The 19,592-nt window shown below is 31.2% G+C and overlaps 2 protein-coding genes across 4 annotated transcripts in view; both read left to right on the plus strand.

Annotated features, from left to right (window-relative positions):
- The first annotated feature begins 1 nt into the window (after position 1).
- Positions 2-4,526, plus strand: LOC145325206 (MICOS complex subunit MIC10-like). Its single transcript, XM_080168096.1, has 3 exons — positions 2-65; positions 2,340-2,460; positions 4,299-4,526. Exons 1-3 carry the CDS (start codon positions 36-38, stop codon positions 4,388-4,390), a joined length of 243 nt encoding a protein of 80 aa, XP_080024222.1. The 5' UTR covers positions 2-35; the 3' UTR covers positions 4,391-4,526.
- Positions 4,527-5,090: 564 nt separating this feature from the next.
- LOC145325203 (sorting nexin-14-like) overlaps positions 5,091-19,592 on the plus strand; it is a 55,376-nt gene continuing 40,874 nt past the window's right edge. For 2 of the 3 annotated variants that reach the window (XM_080168092.1, XM_080168093.1), the window contains exons 1-20: positions 5,091-5,315; positions 5,744-5,825; positions 6,372-6,465; positions 6,925-7,044; positions 7,643-7,676; positions 9,205-9,303; positions 9,927-10,019; positions 10,290-10,349; positions 10,538-10,621; positions 11,152-11,246; positions 12,143-12,238; positions 13,184-13,256; positions 14,363-14,444; positions 14,681-14,742; positions 15,222-15,336; positions 15,965-16,068; positions 16,654-16,730; positions 18,112-18,213; positions 18,762-18,833; positions 19,301-19,370. In XM_080168092.1, coding sequence (XP_080024218.1) covers positions 5,771-5,825; positions 6,372-6,465; positions 6,925-7,044; positions 7,643-7,676; positions 9,205-9,303; positions 9,927-10,019; positions 10,290-10,349; positions 10,538-10,621; positions 11,152-11,246; positions 12,143-12,238; positions 13,184-13,256; positions 14,363-14,444; positions 14,681-14,742; positions 15,222-15,336; positions 15,965-16,068; positions 16,654-16,730; positions 18,112-18,213; positions 18,762-18,833; positions 19,301-19,370 — 1,587 coding nt within the window. In that variant the 5' untranslated portion in view covers positions 5,091-5,315; positions 5,744-5,770. The remainder of the gene's footprint in view (positions 5,316-5,743; positions 5,826-6,371; positions 6,466-6,924; positions 7,045-7,642; positions 7,677-9,204; positions 9,304-9,926; positions 10,020-10,289; positions 10,350-10,537; positions 10,622-11,151; positions 11,247-12,142; positions 12,239-13,183; positions 13,257-14,362; positions 14,445-14,680; positions 14,743-15,221; positions 15,337-15,964; positions 16,069-16,653; positions 16,731-18,111; positions 18,214-18,761; positions 18,834-19,300; positions 19,371-19,592) is intronic. The other variant, XM_080168094.1, reaches the window with a different exon arrangement.

Below are 19,592 nucleotides of genomic sequence, written 5' to 3' on the forward strand. Positions count from 1 at the left end.
TTTTCAGACGGGTTCAGACCTTAAAAATCAATAAAATGGCCGCTAAGTCTGAAGATGTTCTTGGACAGGGACAATCCTTAAAAAATATTAATTTACATTTAAACAACAAATAGAGAAACTTTAGTATTATAATAAGTTTGTTATATCCTATTATATAAAGTAATAAGGGGGGGTTTTTAATGCAACCATCTCGTAATCAATGTATAAATGGCACTTAGAATTCGAATTTTTATCTGAAATTTTGCATGAATAATCCTTGGTAGGTCTATTTTCCCTAAATCGAACAAAAAGTTGGAAAAGTAGCGGCTAACGGCTTGCGACTCAGCTGTGTAGCCATTTTTTGGGTATTTTCAAGAGAAATCCATCACGAAACCTCTCTCCACATAATGTTCTTTTCCACTCCAAAACGTTTTCAAACGGTTCTAGCCGGTAGTTGCGGGTACTAGAAATCTAATAAATTTTTTTTTGTATCATTTCACATGATTTAAAGCAAAAATATGATTCAAAAAGTTGATTGCTACGTAATTTATGACAGATTTGCCCTAAAAAAAGCCAAAAAACGGCTAAACGGCTGAGCCGTTAGCCGTTACTTTTTCAACTTTTGTTCGATTTAGGGAAAATAGACCTACCAAGGATTACTCATGCATAATTTCAGATCAAAATTCGAATTCTAAGTGCCATTTATACATTGATTACGAGATGGTTGCATTAAACCCCCCCCCCCCCTTTATTTTGTCTTTAGATTGAAATTTCGAAAAATACTGAACGATAGCGTTCTTCGTTATAGGAAAGCTTTACATGGGGCCTAGAGTGGCTTTAGGCTATTTTATATTGAGATTTTAGTCGTAGTATGGCTTTAGGCTACTTTTTTTACCACATATTTTTTTTATCCCCCCCTTTAGCAGGGTCAAATTTGCAGAATATACACCCCTGAAATATTATGATATTTACTGACCCATTGAGTTTTCCATTTTTGGAAAGCTTCACCAACTGAACTTGTGGAGTTCCACATTATAAGGAAGCTTTAAGCTATTTTAATTTGAGATTTAAGTCATAGTAAGGTATTAGGCTACTTTTCTTCCATTTATAAAATATAGAGCCTTTGATGCTAGGGACGCAACCGCTTTAAAAACAAAGAACTTGCAAAGAAGCAAGTATTTTAATCTAAAGAGGACTATCCACGAACCAGAGCAAGTGATTCTAAGCATTTTCCAGCATTGACCCATAGTATTTTTAAAAGCGAAGCTTTTCTATAATTAGGGTCGGTCCGTCCGTACGTCCTTCCGTCCGTACGTCCGTAACGGATAGCTTTTTTCGTTAATTTTTGCATGTTAGAATTGTCCTATCGATTTCAAATTTTGCATGGTGATTCCTTTAGTAGTTAGGTACGATTTAGAAAGCGTAGCAACTCTATAATCATCACCAAAATGTCGGTACGTCCATTTTAAACATGTTAATTTTTTTACTTTTTTAACAACAAATTTTTATGTGATCTAATCATCCGATTGATCTGATTTTTGGTATATTAATTCCTGGGACAACAAAGTATAATTTAATAAGCGAAGCAACTCTATAATCAAGTCCTAAAAATGTAAGTATGTCAATAAACATTATCCTGAATCAAGCAGTTTTTCAACAAATTTACTTAAAATTTTGCTTTGACTCTTATACATTTATATTATGATTATTCAGTTATGACACTATACAAGTGTTAATGTCCGTTTGTCCTACCGTTTCAGTGCTTCGCTTTTATGGATGTTGTCATCCTTGTTTTAGTGAATTTACTAGGTTTATGTATAATATTCGCTTTATCGACTAAAAAGTTAGGTTTCACCATGGTTTTATATGAAAAAAACTTTGAAATGTAAAGCAATATCATCAAATGCTTTGTTGAGTTCAAAGGACAAAATAAAATAACACTGCAGAAAAGCATCAAATGTTGTAAATTGCAAAAGTACATTAATTAAACTGTTAACAAGTTACGAACCCATTTTCTAAATATACATTTTTAATCACAATAATTTATTTTGTGTCAAAGCTTTTTAACAACAGTTTGAACTCATCAAAACATTCGATGATATTGCACCAAGCAATGCTTAACATTTCAAAGGATTTTTCATATAAAACCATGGTGAAACCTACCTTTTTAGTCGATAAAGCAAATATTAAACAAAAACCTAGTATATTTACTAAAAAAATACTATGGGTCAATGCTGGAAGATGCATAGAATCACTTGCTCTTGTTCGTGGATAGTCCTCTTTTGAAATTGACGTTGTCCTAAAAGGGGTTAAAACATTAATTTCTTTTTGTTCTAAAACTTTGAAGGATTGCCTTGTTGCAGAAGTTGGATACCTGCCTGGCTGATGCCACCATGAAGGTTGGGGCTGGCTTGGCCATTGGAGCCGTTGCCTCACTTTTCCTTTTCAAGCGCAAGGCCTGGCCAATCACTTTCGGAGCAGGTACCGCATTGAAGAATATATATAATATGTATATAGATGCGTTGTCAAGGTTTACTGTCCTAAAATGGGCAAGTAGCACTGCAATAACAACATATTTATATAAAGTTTCGTGAATTCCTTTATACTGTATCATCTCTCTGTAATGCCACTGAACATCTGATTTATAGCTTACTTTATCCGTTCGTCGATCAATTTTTTTTTGGCTTAGCTGCTTAATTGAATGTTGACATCCATGTTTAGTCATACAATTTAATTACAAAATATAATAATTCTTGTAAGAATGGTGTAAAAGCTCTGTTGCATGCAATGTTTTACAGTTGCTTAATCATCTAATTTACATTCGTACAACACTAAAATAAGAAAATTAACTAGATTTGTTATCGATTGTTTACTATTAAGCAAGTTCTCTGTTATGTCCTTCTGTTTAACATATTATATCTCTAAAATGCTTCTCTCCTTCTTAATGTTGTCGTCCTTGTTATTCAATATTGTCTCCTTTATGTCAAATTACATGGGACAAATGTGTGACTAATGTGCATTATAAATATAGAAAATAGTTGATAAATATCACAGCAAAGTAACAGATTAGCCCCTACTAGTATCGAGTTGTTATTTCGTGTTATTAAGCCTCTACAGGAACCGTGTTTTAATGAGAAGGGGCGTTGTTATCTCTTTTTGCAGTCAACATTTATGCGAAAATTAAGTGATACGTAAATAACCTTTAATGCTTGGCAGATTTTTTTAGCAAAAGAATAGACTAAAATTCACAAAGTAGGATCACGTATAAATAAGAATCACGCGACTAGCATCTGAGTCCTAACTTCAGAGAATCATGGCTACAACAACAACAACAACGTGGGCAAAATGGGATTTTTTTCGCGCGTTTTCATTTTCTGCAAGCTCATTTTAAAGTTATTTTTTTTTAAATATAATTTTTGTATTCTTTTACAGTTTAACTTACTTATCCTATAATCCCCGACAATTGAGTGCAGTGCATAAATTAAAATAACAATTAAAACTTTTGATAATATCATAATATGGTAAATTTAAGTCTTTAACATTTTACATTAACTAATGTAATTTAATTTTTCTTTTATTAATATTTACAACAGTTTTAATAATGGTACATAAAAATAAAAATTTGTGCGAAAAAAATTCTTACAAAAACACGAACGGATGCAAAACAAAATGAAAAACATATGATAAAGAAAAAAAACAACTTTTTAATGATTAGTAATTCTTTGAATTGGGTATTGTGCTTCAATGTTTTTACAAAGTATAAATATCAATTTAAATATGTTATTAGAATTATTTATACAACTTTAAAGTCATTTATTTCAGTTAAGTTTTTTTCAGGGGTGTATATTCTGCACAAGATTTATTTTTTTTCCCTGCTACAAAATTTTTTATTTTTTTCCCCCCCTAGATTTTTCTTAAAAAGTAGGGGGGAAAATAGAAAAATATTTAAAGAACTCTATATTTTATTTATTTTATCCCTCCTACCACACATTTTGTTAGTTTTTTTAACCAAGGAGGGGGGCGAAATGGAAAAAATGTTTTCAGTTTTCTTAATTTTTACATTTTTTTCCCCTCCAACCACTTATTTTTTATTCCCCCCCCCCCCCCCCCCTGAGCAGGGGATCCCATGCAGAATATACACCCCACTTTTTTTTATAACGTTCGAAATATGATAAAAATATATTCTAAAATTTTCGACCAATAACTTTAATCTACAGAAAGGGTTATTTAGTTTATCATCATTAGGGAAGTACATCAATTTATCGTTTTTTGTCTTTTGTTATATCTAACCTATGGATATAATCGTGTTTGTTTTTCAGGAGCTGGTGTTGGAATGAGTTACTCTGACTGTGATCGCGAGCTCAACTCCCCCAACTTTATTCACGTTAGCAAGCTCAAGAAGGCCGAATAAATAAAGTAGCTGCGCTACTATTGATTTTCAAGAGAATAAACAATAAAAATTCATTCTTTATCATTAGTTAACATTTATTTGTTGTAGTATAGATATTTTCCTTTAATAAATAAATATAGTTGTTAATAGATATTTATTTCCCTTGTTTTTACTTGATTTTTGTGTTGGAGGATTTTTTAGGGTTCTTGGTGCAATATTGATTTTAATATCACAGTAAAATTACTATTTTTGATTTCTTCTATATGTACTGTAACGTTTAGTTATTACAAATCCTTGGAAACCATTAAATATATTTGTCTAAATTTGGTAAATAACGCAGCTATTATTACGGGAGGGTAAGTAAGGGTAGCAAGGAACGTTGACATAAGTTAAATATTCTTATCTTTCCACATAAATAATATGACATTTCTTATGTCTTTTTTAAAATAAGATTACAACACTTAATAGGAACTGAAGACAGTAATTTTGCTGTTATTTAAAAGATAAGGTTTCTTTGGGAATTTAATTATAATTAGTCTTTTATAGCTATTATACGAGGTAATTTTATAATTAACACTTAGACGATAAAAAGTTTGCTGAATCCAGACGACTTAACACCTTTGATTTTCTTATAATTAATGACACCTTTTATTAACTAAAGCTCCTGAATTCCTTACAAGCGAATTTTAGTCTATAATATTTTAATTTAATTTCAGATACAAAGAAAATGTTAGGCATGGAAATATTCGATCATTAAAATTGTTAGAAATTCGAAGATTTAAAAGAAAAGAAATAACATGGTGAGCTAAAACAGTGAAAACATGAAAATTTTTTTATGATATCTACAAGACAGTCAGATTGACAAGTGATGAAGTTACGGGTTATAGTGATTTTACAACAATAGCATATTTTCTTAAGAAGCTTTTCAATGATTATTTTTTACTAGGTAGGGAAAAAGATATACGTAAATGGACGTTTATAATATTATGTAAGTACCTAACTTTTATTTTAATTTCATCTTCAGAAATTGTTAAATATATACAGCTTTGATAAATATGGATAATTTTTTTAAGAATCGTACAACAAACGTTGATCATACTAAAGTTATTTCTTTTTTGGATCTTGCAAATGTCTGTTATTTAAGTCCTGTGCAAATATTTAATATTTATCTTTTTAGAGGTTCCAAAAGTTAATTATTTTGAAAAGAAATGCAAAAATGTTAATTTAGCCAATCCTACTATAATATGTTACAGATATGTAATAAAATGAAAAGGTTGATTACATGGTTATAGTAAATTAATAATTTTGTTGAAATTAATGTAGAACCCTACAATCAATTCATTTACTTATTTCTTTATCTCGACGGTTACATAGGTCGGTTGACCAAACTTGTGATGCAAGATGGTGGACGAACGAGAACTATTTCTGTACGGCCTCGGCCTTCTGGGACTTCTAGGCAGAGTGGCATTGATCTTGAATTATTAGTAAAACGCATTTTCCGTGTTATTAATTTAAATGCTTTATTTGTGAAGCCATTGTTACTTCGTATTTTTTGCGTATTGCGGATTCTAACAATATTTTTAAAGGTCTATAAATGAAAAAATTCTAGCACCTACAGCGGCCATTTTCTAATTCTTAACCTATCCTAACCTAAAATAAGCATGACAAGCTAATATGAAAACAAAGTACAAAAAACTTTGGATGCTCTCCACCATTCTACCCGTAGTTGAGAAACAATAAGATACTTTTTTGGTTTTTAAAATAGAAATGCTACAAAAGTCCTAAGAATTAACAATTTGAATTCCGGATTCGTATTCTGAGTCCAAAAATCAGGGCAAAATTGGGCGGATTCGTATTGACATCCCTAGTTAAAAGGTTTATAAGAAGACAAAATATAAACATTCTGGTAAATGTGCACCAAAAACAAAGATATTAATAATTTAAAACAAATTACAGTTCTCAAATTCCAATACATATTCAAATGCCATTTGAAAATGCTTAGGGTCAGTAGCATCTGTGATAGTCGGCATTTTTGGTGGTATTTTCATTGCACTATCAGCATTTCTGGTTTATAAAGCTAGCTGCTATATTTCTACGTAAGTATATTCATTAATTTTTTACAAATAGCTACCTAGATAGAAACTAAAATAGGTTTTATTATGATTTATTAACATGAATTTGGTTTTTATGGAATAGTTACCTAGGTACCTAAATAATAATGATAAAGAAGCACGTTTTTTTAGTAGGTATTCATTGAATTCTCTAATTATTTTTTTTTTAATGAAAAACCCATTAGGTATAGAGACATGTTTACGAAGATATTCATTATATTTGATATTTCTGTATTAAAAAAGTATGATATCTGTGGGTGTTTACATAAACATCTTGGTAATCGATTACATTATCCTTAAAAGTATTGGGTAGATTTCAACCTGTTGTAAGGGTTAAAAATCGTATGTTTACCCTGTTAGAATATAACCCCTAGTTTAGAAAATCGAAGAATAAGGTTGAGTTTTGAAGATTTCTGACGATTAATATTTTTTTATTATTTTTAGGTTATCAATAAAAGTAGGCAACTTATTATCACGGTACAAATGTAAGCGAACATCTTGGTACAGCAACCTACAATATGGAGAAGTATGGGTACCCAATAATGTAGACCAATCTTTAGAAAGGTGAATTTAATTGATAGAATACTAGAAAGAAGAAAAATTGTGTTTTTACCCCCCCTCCCCCCCCCCCCCCCCCAAAAAAAAAAAGTTTATGGGTGTATTATATTCTGAACTGGATCCCCTGCTAAAGGTGGAGGGGGGGGGTAAATATGTGGGAGGGGGGAAAAAAGGAAAAAAAATAATTGGAGTCCTACTGAAAATATGTGATAGGGGTAACAAAAGTGAATAAAATAAAGTTTACCAAAAACATTTTGTCATTTATACCCCTCTTTAGAGAAAAAAAACTAAAAATAATTTAAAGCCGGTGAAAAAAAAATCTTGTGCAGAATATACACATGAAAAAGTTTTTTGAAGTACTTTTCACACTTTTTAAGATTTTCCTCTTCGTTTTCGGTCGATTCTAAAAGTATTATATTTTGATTAAAAACTAAATTGATTATGAAAACTCAATAATTATAGAAATAAACATTTTTCAGCAAAAGGGAAAATATAACTTTCTTAAAATACAATAATAATCATTTCTCTACCTAAGCAAAACAAAAACAAAAAAATCAACGAATTAAATTTTGTGAAAAAAACTATTTAACTTTCTTTTTTTTAGGTTATTAGAGAGAATTTTGACTGAATATATTGACAGGAATTTATTTGATCTGTTTTTTTCTCCTACTAAGAAGCGTAATTGTTCTTTAACTAATATTTTCCTTTTCGTCTATAGGTCATTCTGATCGAGTATATTTCCAATTATTTCGTTTACTGTATGTCATTGTCCTCTTAATGGATTGTAGAAATACAAATGTCTTTCAAATATTGTCAATGTTTGCAACAAAAATACAAGTTACCTAATGCCTTTTTTAGCATTTACTATTTGCTTCTTTTTTATGTAGCTCTTATGGAAACAAACATTCTGTTTTTTTTGGAAAACAAATATACAAAGAATCCATTTTTAATTAAAATTTTCCCATGAATCCTTAGTGAAAACTGATATGTCAATATCTTGTTTACTTTTTCATCGGAATATAATACACAAGGAAAATTTATTTCAAAGGAGGAGATTCATGAAAAAATATATTTGAAACATGAATATTTGTTTAATGCAATAAAGATGCCTAAGATAAAAATGGATATATTATTACTTGGATCTTTCAAGTACCAGATTTTCATGTACTGTTTTGTATGGAAGCAGTATTTGATTGGAGGAAGGTTTTGACTACAGCATTCCTTTTTACGTCATTTCTAAAAATTATAGTACCCCAATAGCATTTTTTGTAAAAAGCAAAAAAAGACCGACGCATGGACAAGAATGTTTTACGGTAGCTGCGCATAATTAGATTATTATAAAATGAATAAATATTTACGTAGGCTGACTTCTTTCAGACATAAGCTTAAAAAGATGCAAAATTAGATAAATAAATAGCAATCCAATTATAAAACTCTTCAATTCTGTTTACGATTAAGTACCTAATTTTAGACACATTTTAGTATTTATACTTAATTCTCTGCTCGCCCCCTCCCTCATTTAATTTTAAAAGGATAGAAGTAGAAAGGGGGGCGGGTGGATTAATACCTTTTTACTTTTTAGAATCCATTACTAAAGATATCCGCGCTTCTTAGCAGTGGCATGCACACAATTTTACAAATGAGGTTTGAACATTAAAAAGGTATAAAGTGGGGGCAAGCCTTCCCAATTTTTATTGTAAAAGGGGATTTGACATCCTCCTACCTACAACTTCTGCACGATTATGCTCCTTAGTTGCACCAAGTGCATTTCAGAAAATTGAGTTCAAGCATAAGTTACAAATACAAGTATACCATCAAACATATATAATTTTGTATTACAATATATAACAAAAAATTTCACATCACTAAACTAGTCGTTATGTTGTTTTTGTCAAAATAAGCCAGCTATATAAATTGCATATATCACAAGGATACGATTTTCAATTCTTGATATTTTTAAACTATTGGTAGAAAACTGAAAATCCGTCAAATATATCAATGCCCTATAAATGTAGTTTAAACCATTGAACAGAACAAGATATGCAATTCACTAAAATTAAGTTTAAATACATTTCGTGCAACTATCCCTTTATTCTTTCCTTGGATGCCGCGCGCATAAAACAAATAAAATTAGCTATAAGATAGATCAAATATTAAATTGATTAAAGTTGGTACTCTGATTTAACTCCAGATGCCGAGTTCTTACAAGAAATTAGAATATGCATCAGAGATATCACACAAAATATTATTAGAAGATTGAGTAGGGTAAGTATTAATAATTTTTTTTTTGGGGGGGGGGATTGAAAGGGGGGGGGGGGTAATGTGGTGACTCGTCACACGACATACCAGCAATTTTATTTTGGGTGCTACTCCCCAAGTTTTGGCGGAAAACGGCGGCGGACGGCTGGAGCGGCGGTCCCGCCGCCGTTTCTTTTTTAAAGATACCAAAACTTGGGGTAATTAGTGACACAACCAAAAAGATTTCACCCAATTATCTTAAAAACTAAGGGAGTAGCACCCAAAATAAAGTTGCTGGTATGTCGTTTGACGAATCACCACATTCCCCCCCCCCCCCTTTATCTAAGTGCCGAAGTTTTACAAAATTTGAATTTGGGCACAACATAGAACTCTCCGAGGGAGGGGGTAACGGAGTCTTTACCCCCTTTTTTCCCAATTTTACCCTCCTTTTACTAGATTTACCCTAGGTACCTAATAAAACTTTTACCCCCAAAACTTAGGGAATATGTATTGGCCCCCCCCCCCCCCCCCACCACCCCTCTTTAAACCCTCTGCAAAAATGATTATTGTTTAATGGAAAACTATATTTTTAGATTTCTAAGTAGGCGTTATTTTCCCAAATATAGTATTAATTTAATGTAATTTTTAAGGTTGATCTAACAGAAGTGATTTTAAGTGACGTAGTACCAGTTGCTGTGCAGCATATAGACTCATATATGTGGACTTTACATCATACTAAACAGGTTTGTAGTAACAGCTTTCCTAAAAAGCAAAGTAATATCACAATACAAAATTTAAATTTTTTTTGAAGGACTTGTTTGCAACTTTAAATCATTTTGGTTGCTTTTCCTTAATGGAAACAAGTGTTAGGGAATCATAAAAAGGTAGCTTCATAGATGTAACAGTCTTTAAACTGGTAGCGGGCTTTCCTGAGAAGTTTATAGATTTTGCTTTATAAAAAGAGGTTTCATATCATAAAAAAAAATATTTTTTTTTAATTTTATTTTTTTTAGGATGATACGGGAAAGCGAAAAGACCTTTTTCAATCATATACAAACTTTTTAGGGAAAAAAGTAAGTATTCATAGTTTTCATAATTCTGATGATTTTAAAGATCAAGGAGTGGATGATGATTTTAAGTTATCTATTATGTAGATTAATATTATTGGTGGAAAAGTTTAAACACTTACAGTTTGTACTACCTAAATAATATTAAAAAAATTAAAAGTCGAATAGAAAGAAAATAATGTATTTTATTTTAGATTCACATAGCATTGACAAGTCGAGACGCAGAATTAGAATATTTAGAAGAATTAAGTAAAAGAATTATACCTTTAGTTACCAAGGTAAATATTTGTGTGTGTATGCAAAGTCGCGTGACCAATTTGTTTAAATAAACAAAAAATGTGCATATTTTGTAACACAGATTATCATGACTATGATATTTGCCTAAAAATGTAAAAATCTCTGTATTACTTACACATCACAGGCAAACTTAAATACCACTTTTCTTACATTGTACCTAACATTTATTTACATTTTAAAAAATCATTGCAAAATTTGAATATTATGTATTTTTTTTAACCAATATATTATTTGTTACAATTTATTTACAATCCTTACCTAAATTATTACTATTATTCTTGTGGAAATAATTGTTGTATTATTATTTTTTAATTTTAATTTTAAAAAGAAAACGAAATAGCGAGTTTCGTCGTATTTTCACTGTTGCCTTTGATAGGTTATTTTAGTTCAGATTTGGTGAGGTAAATTTTAATGATTGTCCCGCAGTGTTAGAGCTCCCCGCAGGGGCTTTAAAAAGGAGAAAAGCTACTGTGAACAAACGACGAAATCCTCTAACCTGTTTATGTTTTAGAAAACTACAAGTAACAGTGACCTGGTAAATGGGTTGGCTGTTGGGCTGCTCAGCAAAACTGTATTATTCAATCTCCTAGACACTACTTGTAACCCTAGGAAATTATCTTTTTCATTTTTGTAACTAAGGGGGGGGGGGGGGAGTTTTGACACATTTGCGTAAACAGGGAGTATAGGCTTTATCTTTGGACTGAGAGGATAGGTTATTAGGGATAAAATCATTCTTATATGATGAATTTTCCCAAGTTTTAAGATTTTTTGGATAGGCCTCCAGGTTCCGGAGCTCCGGGCCTCCAGGTCCTCTCTGTACAGGTAAAAATTTAAAAAATAATTTTTTTTTTGAAGAGTTAGAAGTCAACCTATGAAACAAAATATGCATATTTTTGAATGTTATTCACATATTTGAAGAAAAAAACGCATATTTTGTTTCATAAGTTGACTTCTAACTCTTCAAAAAAAAAATTTTTTTTTTCATTTTTACCTGTACAGAGAGGACCTGGAGGCCTGGAGCTCCGGAACCTGGAGGCCTATCCAAAAAATCTTAAAACTTGGGAAAATTCATCATATAAGAATGATTTTATCCCTAATAACCTATACTCTCAGTCCAAAGATAAAGCCTATACTCCCTGTTTACGCAAATGTGTCAAAACTTCCCCCCCCCCCTTGCTGATAAATTTGAACGAATGTAAAAAAACATCTATATTAATAAATGAATACCTACTAGACAAATCTATTTAACAAACGCGGTCATTTTTACCAGTGCTTTGAAGGGGCCTCTCTAGGGAAGTGAGGATGCAGACAAAACCATCCCAAGACATATATTTGTTGAAAGTAAAATAGCCTAAAACGATCTCAGAATCTGTATGAAGCTTCCCTACAGTGAAGAACTTAATCGCTTTAGAGAGATCCTAACAGACAATCAAGAAATCTTGATACTTGATATATAAACGGATTTTATTTGTTAAAAGAAAAAAAGATAAATAATCAAAATGTAGAACAATCAATAAATTGTTGAGCCTCTGGTTTGTACCAGAACCAGTTAAAGAATATCCAAGCTGTAAACTTCCTCCGGTCATTTTGCTTTTCAGGTATAAACCACATTTTAAAAAAAAATAAGTGTTTCAGGTGTGGGTTAGGTATTTAATTTTCCATTTGGTAAAGATTTAACAAATTTTGTCAAGTATTTGTTAATTTGTTAGTTTTTCTTATGCAAAATACTTGACCAAACTTTTACACAAGATTTTTCTTAGTTCAGTGGTATTAAAATGCCCTTGAACCACTTTAATCTTTAACTACTAGGAGGGAAAATCCCATATCCAATAGTATCTGATTCCCGTAAATGAAAACAAAATAATTGCCTATTCAAAACAACAAAAACTTGATCCGAATAAAAAAAAAGTTTCATTGCAATGCTTAAGTGTCTAATAAAAAGTTTATAAAGTTTTTATTTTCTTTCTTATTTCATAAATTCTAAACATTTTTTTTCTTCATCTCACTAACCCATTTTAATACAAAAATAGAAAGGCATCTAAAAATAAAAAGTTAATCTTAAATATATTTTAAAACTTAATATGAAATAAAATTAGAATAGTCTTAAAATAACATGTTCTTTATTCATAAAGGAAACCAATTAAATGATGTATAGGTAACTGTTTTAAATGGTTTTCTTTTTAGTAAAAATCTTTTTTAGTTATTATGAGATTTCTTTGACATAGGTACTATTTATAATTTGATTTATTTATCTCCAACAGGGGTTTCACAGGGTTTTGTCAGGGGCACCCAAAAATGTTGACACCCCCCTTAAAACAAAATTGTGAGGGTTTTAGGGCTGCTGTCATGCAAACAACTAGAAGGGTGTATTTAATTTGTCAAGGGGGTAGATACACCCCATCAGGTATTAACCCTAGGGGTGTAGACCCTTGTCAAGAGGGTTTTAGGGGGTTGATGCTCGGCCCCTTTTTTGCACGGCTTAGATATCCAAACATGTAAAACATACCGCCACTATTAGAAAAGAACCATCATATTTATTTTAGGTTTATCCATAAAAATCCGCAAAATACAAGATCCACATTTCACATAGACCTCTCACAAATACTCGGAGATCAGGTAAGAGACGTTTAGTTTTTGGTAGCGAAGCTACTCTCATACTAACTGTCCTTCCGTCCGTCCGTACTGAGTCTGACAATGGATAAACTTGATTTTTTCTGCTTTGGTTTAAGACATTAAGCTGAAATTAAGCGGTAATGCTACAGAAATCCTATGATTTTTTTGGAGAAAGGTAATTTTCTAGCCCATTGTATGAAACTAGAGTCTGGAAATTCGTTTGATAATTGAGCATCTAGCATATAACTTGCTTTATCAGTTCTTTCACTCAAATTTTTTTACACACTAAATTGACTAGATAGTTTTATATTCCTTTGCTTTGGAATTTAAAAAATGAATTATATTAGCAATAAAAGAAACAGGCTTTAAGAAGCCTAATTGAAATAATTATCTATATTCTTGAACTCAAAAACTGATGACAGACCAACAAACAAGACTTTAAGAGTATTTTTTCATTCTAAACTCTTTATAAGAAACGTGAATTAAAAAGTCTGGGATATTAAAAGTACGTTGCTATGTTAAAATTGTTTCATAACAATCTACTCTTAGAAATATATAATTTTATTTAAATTTGTTAGAAATGTTTCGTAATGTTAAAAAAAGAATCCTTAAATATGTACTCCACTCCGGGGCTGTGAATCAGCAATTTAATTCTATTTGAAATTGCTGAAAACTTGGCTTAAAACTTGTTTTGTGCTGATACTAAAGGGAACTTGGTAAGAAAGGGGGGGGGGGGGTAGAAGGAAGTGGGTTGTGAGGCAATTATCAGTTAGAATTGTTTGTCAGAATCACTGTAACTTTTCCCATGTAATCAGTAAGTAGATCAAAGATACAACGAGTTGCTGTGGAAAGAATTAAACAATAAAGTTATTTTGAAGGGGGGGGGAGGGGGTGTCAAATTTTCTCTTGAGAGAGTGAAGGTACCCTTACCCAAAAAAGTCATAAATCTCTTCTTGAGAACAATATCGTTTCAGCGGAAAGCGAGTTCCTCCCATAAACAGAGAAATACATCCTATAACTTTCATACGAGAATAATCAAAACTTAATTTGCTGTAAGGACATAAAAAGATAAACAAATATTCCTTATCAGATTTATTATTATTTTTTAGGATTTACTCTGCCATTTCCTGAAATATTTGAAAGTTAGAGGTGGGCTTGGAGTCAATCTGTTACAGTTCTGTCTGTCCGTAGGTAATATTTTTATTAATATATGTAGTTTCCTAAAGGAAGGGGTGGGGGAGAGAGAATGGAACAAATAGAATGAAATAACAGAATGTAAATGCAAATATTTTTCACATTTAAGTATCTTTCTTCCAAATAGTGCAAAGTTCATCTCTTAGTTGTTTAGTTTTAAAACATAGCATTCTTCTTAATATAATATTTCATATGATTAGTGCGAAGAATAAAAATGTATTAATATATCTTAGAGGATTTTAACAAGAGGATACTAGTGGAAAAATTATCTGATAATGAGTTAAAAAGCTTACAGGTAAAGCTAACTAAATCAAAACAAGTTATTGTTGGCTTAGGACATGTTTAAAGCTATTTCAAATATATTTTAACTCCCCCATAGATATAATGCATCTAGAAAAAATTTCACTCTCATAATTGTTTTTGATTGAAATACTGCCTTTTCTAAAATTAGGGTCGGTCCATCCGTCTGTAACGGTTAGATCATTTTGTTAATTTACAGATGTTATAATTTTTACATAGAATTAAAACTTTACATGATTATTTCTTTAACAGTTAGTTACGATTTAGGAAACGTATCAACTCTATAATCGTTAACAGAAAGTCCATACGTCCTTTTAAAATTTGCTGATTTTTTACTTTTTTTCAACAACTTTTCATCTGTTTTTTTTTTTAAAAGGATTCTAAAAATCCTAAAAATGAAAGTAAATCCTTTTTCTAATACAAACATTTTATATTTATAGTTAAAAGATTTTTCATCTGTTTTTTAAATCTTAGGCAGAGGTAAAGAAGATGTACAAGGAGTACATGGAAGAAAATTCAAATCAATTTATCCATTTTCAAACTGATATTGTGGATAGTATTTGGAACACTATTCAAGCTGATTATAAAGGTAATGTTAACAAAAGGAAACTGAGCCTATAAAAAGTGTAACAGCATTGGAATTTTAATTGTATGATGATTTGCTAGAAAACAGTGAGAAACTTTGATGAAGCGGCAGCCGAAAACCGCCCTCTAGTATTTATATTTTATCGGGAAACGGCGGTTTCCGACGGCTTCGGTGTTTTTTTTTCTCCTTTCAGAGTTCCACATTGTAATACGTAAATGCAACTGTCATGCACACTGAAAAGACACATTGCTGTAACTTTTTGTGGACTGAGTTTAAATAAATAGTTTTTCAAAAATACCCCTTTTTATTAAAGTTACTCAAAAAATCGATTGGGTACGTTGAAAGGAATATCTCCGAGAATTGTAAAATAATTTTATTTTAAGCATAGATTATCGAAAAACATACCAAAGATGATAAAGCCTTATCCTAAATAATTGTAAAGATTAAAATTTTGTATTGTTTTTTTTGTATAAGCAAATTAAAAATAAAAACATATTGTTAACAAGACCAATTCTATTTCCTTTCTAAAATATTGGTGTCGTCAAAACGATTATCTTAAGAAAATTCAAAAAAGGGTTAGGCATTTTTTGTTTCTTTTCCGTTTTCATGTATCGAACCGTTTTCTTTTCAGATGTGGTAAAATTACGAACAACACCTGCATTATTCCGAGCTTATGAACAGGCCTACAACAACCTGGCGGATAACTATTGTCCTGGCTTTCATCTCAGTAAACAGGTATGCAAAACAGGCTTTCTAGTGAGTCACTTACATCCCCTGTGAAATGGGGTAAGGTTGGAATGGATATGCAGCTTTATGAAACCAACACAAAGGAACTTTGCCTGACAGTTTGCAACTATGAAGACTAGCGGCGGGACTTTAGCTGCCGCCAAAAAAAATTCTTGATGCAGGATAATGTTTATGGACATACTTACATTTTAGGACTTGATTATAGAGTTGCTTTGCTTATAATATTGTACTTTGTTATCCCAGGAATCAGTATACCAAAAATCCGAACAATCGGATAATTAGAAAATTGGGGTTAGAAAAATGGTTGAGAATTATTGTGTTAACCAATAAAATCTTGGTTTATTTTGCAGGGAATATTTTAAGTAAAAGTTTTCTTCTAAATTACATATTAGTTCTTGATAAAGTCCAGTTTTGCTTAATTTTTTAGTACCTGAGTCACGTGTTTGGTTCCCCATTCACAGATGTCACTCCACAACTATATCCAAATAATATTATTTCAGTACCTGAGTCACGTGTTTGGTTCCCCATTCACAGATGTCACTCCACAACTATATCCAAATAATATTATTTCAGTACCTGAGTCACGTGTTTGGTTCCCCATTCACAGATGTCACTCCACAACCATATCCCAAGTCTACAGGACAAGAAAGGTAGGAACTCTGATCCGTGTGATCCTTAAACAAAGAGGTTCATTTTTTGCGTATTTTTCGTAAAATGGTGTGTTAGTGATTAGTAAAATGCTTTTACTAAGTCAAACTGTTCATAATTATGACCCTTTCATATTTATACATTTAGTCAAAAAAAGAACAGTTTGACATAATAAGCGCATTTGACGAAAAGGTGACATAATTTTACAGAAATTACGGGAAAAAATGAGCCCTTTAAGGATTTTAAAGAAATATTGATACTACTGAGCAACCAAAGAACTTTAACAATTTAGAATGAAAGAGGGGGATAAATGATTTCATGGTAGTTTCCCTCAAAGCGTTTAGTCGAGGACAGAGCACCCTTCCCTTATTTTAAAATAAATTGAAAATAACGTTGCGGTGAGTAGTTTTTCGTTTGTCTGTTTATCACTTTAGGTTTTGTTATGTTGGGTTCAACGGATAGCCCCGCATGGTTATGGCACCGCAGTGGTTAGGAATAGCAAAAAAAAACAACCTCCTATTTTCAATTTATTTTAAAAAATAAAGGAATGGGGCTCAGTGTTAGATAGGCTTCGCTTTAATACTTCAGAGGGTAAGAGGTAATACTCAACCACCTTACTTGAAATTGTTTAAGTACCCCCAAATATAATCAGTAACTTTTTGCATTCAATAGCCTATTTTGAAATCAATACCTACTTGTTTTAGTTTACATTGAACATTTACTTGGATATTTTGTTGCTCTAGTATACCAATGTTTCATTAAGAATCCTAAACCTAATTTCGTTATCATTTTAGTACCTATAAAACTACTTTAGCATGAATACAAGACATCAAAATCGGTGTTGGTCTTAAAATCTTTTAATTTTAATTATGAAAATTAATAGCTAGAAATAAAATTTTTTCACCTTAACTCAAAAAGCACACACAATAACACCTCACACAAAATTATAATAATTAATTAAATTTTTCGCACTCCATGTCTTTTATGTTTAGTATACTTTTATTTTATTTTAGATGTTAGATGTTTTTATTTTGCCTTCCCTAGATTTTTATTTTCCTAGTTCAGAAATTTTTATATTTATGTAGAAAGGGAAGGGTTATTATTTTAGATATCTCGTAAAACAAAGTATAATAGGACACTTAAAACAGAAAGGCTAAGCTAAAAGTAAATAACATATATCATAAAATAGCTAAATAAGACTAATGTTTTTTAATTTGACATGAGAAGCTTTATCTTGATAACGAGATCTCTACAAAAATTTACCCTTTCTTTAAAGAAAGTTGATGTACTTTAATATTTCTCTTAAAGTACCACAAACTAACTGTACTAAAATGTACACCACACATGACAATGTACTGCATGTACTGTACTCTGTTAAACAAGGACCCGACGAAGTTGGTTTCATTACATCAACCCCTTCCATAGAAGGAATAAAGAAGAGGAATCAAGTATTTTCTATATCAAACAACAGGAGGACTCAATCAGGCACTTTCATGGTCTTTAGGTTCACTTAAGAACTAAGCAAAATGTAATCATAACTTTTTGCTGCTTAAAAACTTAGCCACGTGCCATTGGGGGTAGAGTTTGCTTTACAATAATAGAGAGAAAAAAATGGGAGGATTTTTCGAAGGAGAGTTGACTTTTTTAAACATCCCGCACATTGTATCTAACCTATCCAAGAACAATACTAAGATTGCTTGAAATGTTTTGACCTAACAGATTAGGGATTTTTAAAGATCTTTGTTGGCACAAGAATTCAGTCAGAACGATTATTTTATCCTAATACTTAAAGTTATAAGGATTTTTTTCTGTAGCTTAAGATTTCCAAATCTACTGAACAGATTGAGTTATCAGTTTCAATGATGTTTCAAATAGATGATGGTTTTAGACTAGTTAAGTTGTAAGTCTTAGGATAGTTTTGGGCTTTTTTCTGTTTTTCCCTATCTATTCGAACACAGAGTCCCTAGATGTTAGGAGTGCAGCTGGTGCTAGTTAAATAAACTGTAAAAAAATCCATGAAATTTTTTGTGCAGCAATTCTTCAAGAAAATCTTCATCTCTTGAACTTAACATTGAAGAATCAGAAGAAATCAATCAATATTCTAGGCAAAATTTAATTAAGACTCTTATTGTCATCCCTTGATAGTTTTGTGCTTTTTTAAAGTCCTTATAACTTAGAGGCGCAGCTGATGGACATTTTTAATTCAACAAAGAAAATAAAAATGATTAGAATATTAATACATAATTAACATATTAAAAGGAGAAAGTATTTTTTAGGGGCGATTTTTCTTGAGAGGGTAGTTGAACCCTTCCTAAAAATAGTTTAATATACCCAGAAAAAAAGCTATACTGTAAAGGAGAACCATAACGGTTTAGTGGTTACAGAAATCCTTTAGTACAAACAGACATACATACCAGACATCCTTTTTCTTCTGTATAATGATAGCTAAAACGAAATTAAAAACCTACAAAAAGCAATGGCTTATCTTTGTAGTTATTTTAATCAGATGTAACACAAATCCAATTAATTTCTCTTATGTCTATTAAGCAAATTAAAGTTCTGTTAAAACTAGATATTCTAGAGAGAATGGTTTAGATGTTGACCATGACCACTTATGCGTCCCTGGAAAGGTTTCGAGATCTCAGGAACATTATTTTAAGCCATTAAAGTTTCATTTCTAGTAATTATGCGGCTTTAGAGTAAATGGTAGCGTAACTGCTTGCTGTCGGGGAGGTGTTGGGTTTGAGATTGGACCAGTCCGCGGCATACTAGAGACGTCAAAATGCTAGTTATTGCTGCTATGTCTGGCATATAACACTAATAGTGAGAATAGGGGGAATGTTATTGCCCGTAAACAGACGCAA

Source organism: Acartia tonsa, chromosome 7, assembly GCF_053477335.1.
Source record: "Acartia tonsa isolate MP-2025a chromosome 7, ASM5347733v1, whole genome shotgun sequence".
NCBI classification, from domain to species: Eukaryota; Metazoa; Arthropoda; class Copepoda; order Calanoida; family Acartiidae; genus Acartia; species Acartia tonsa.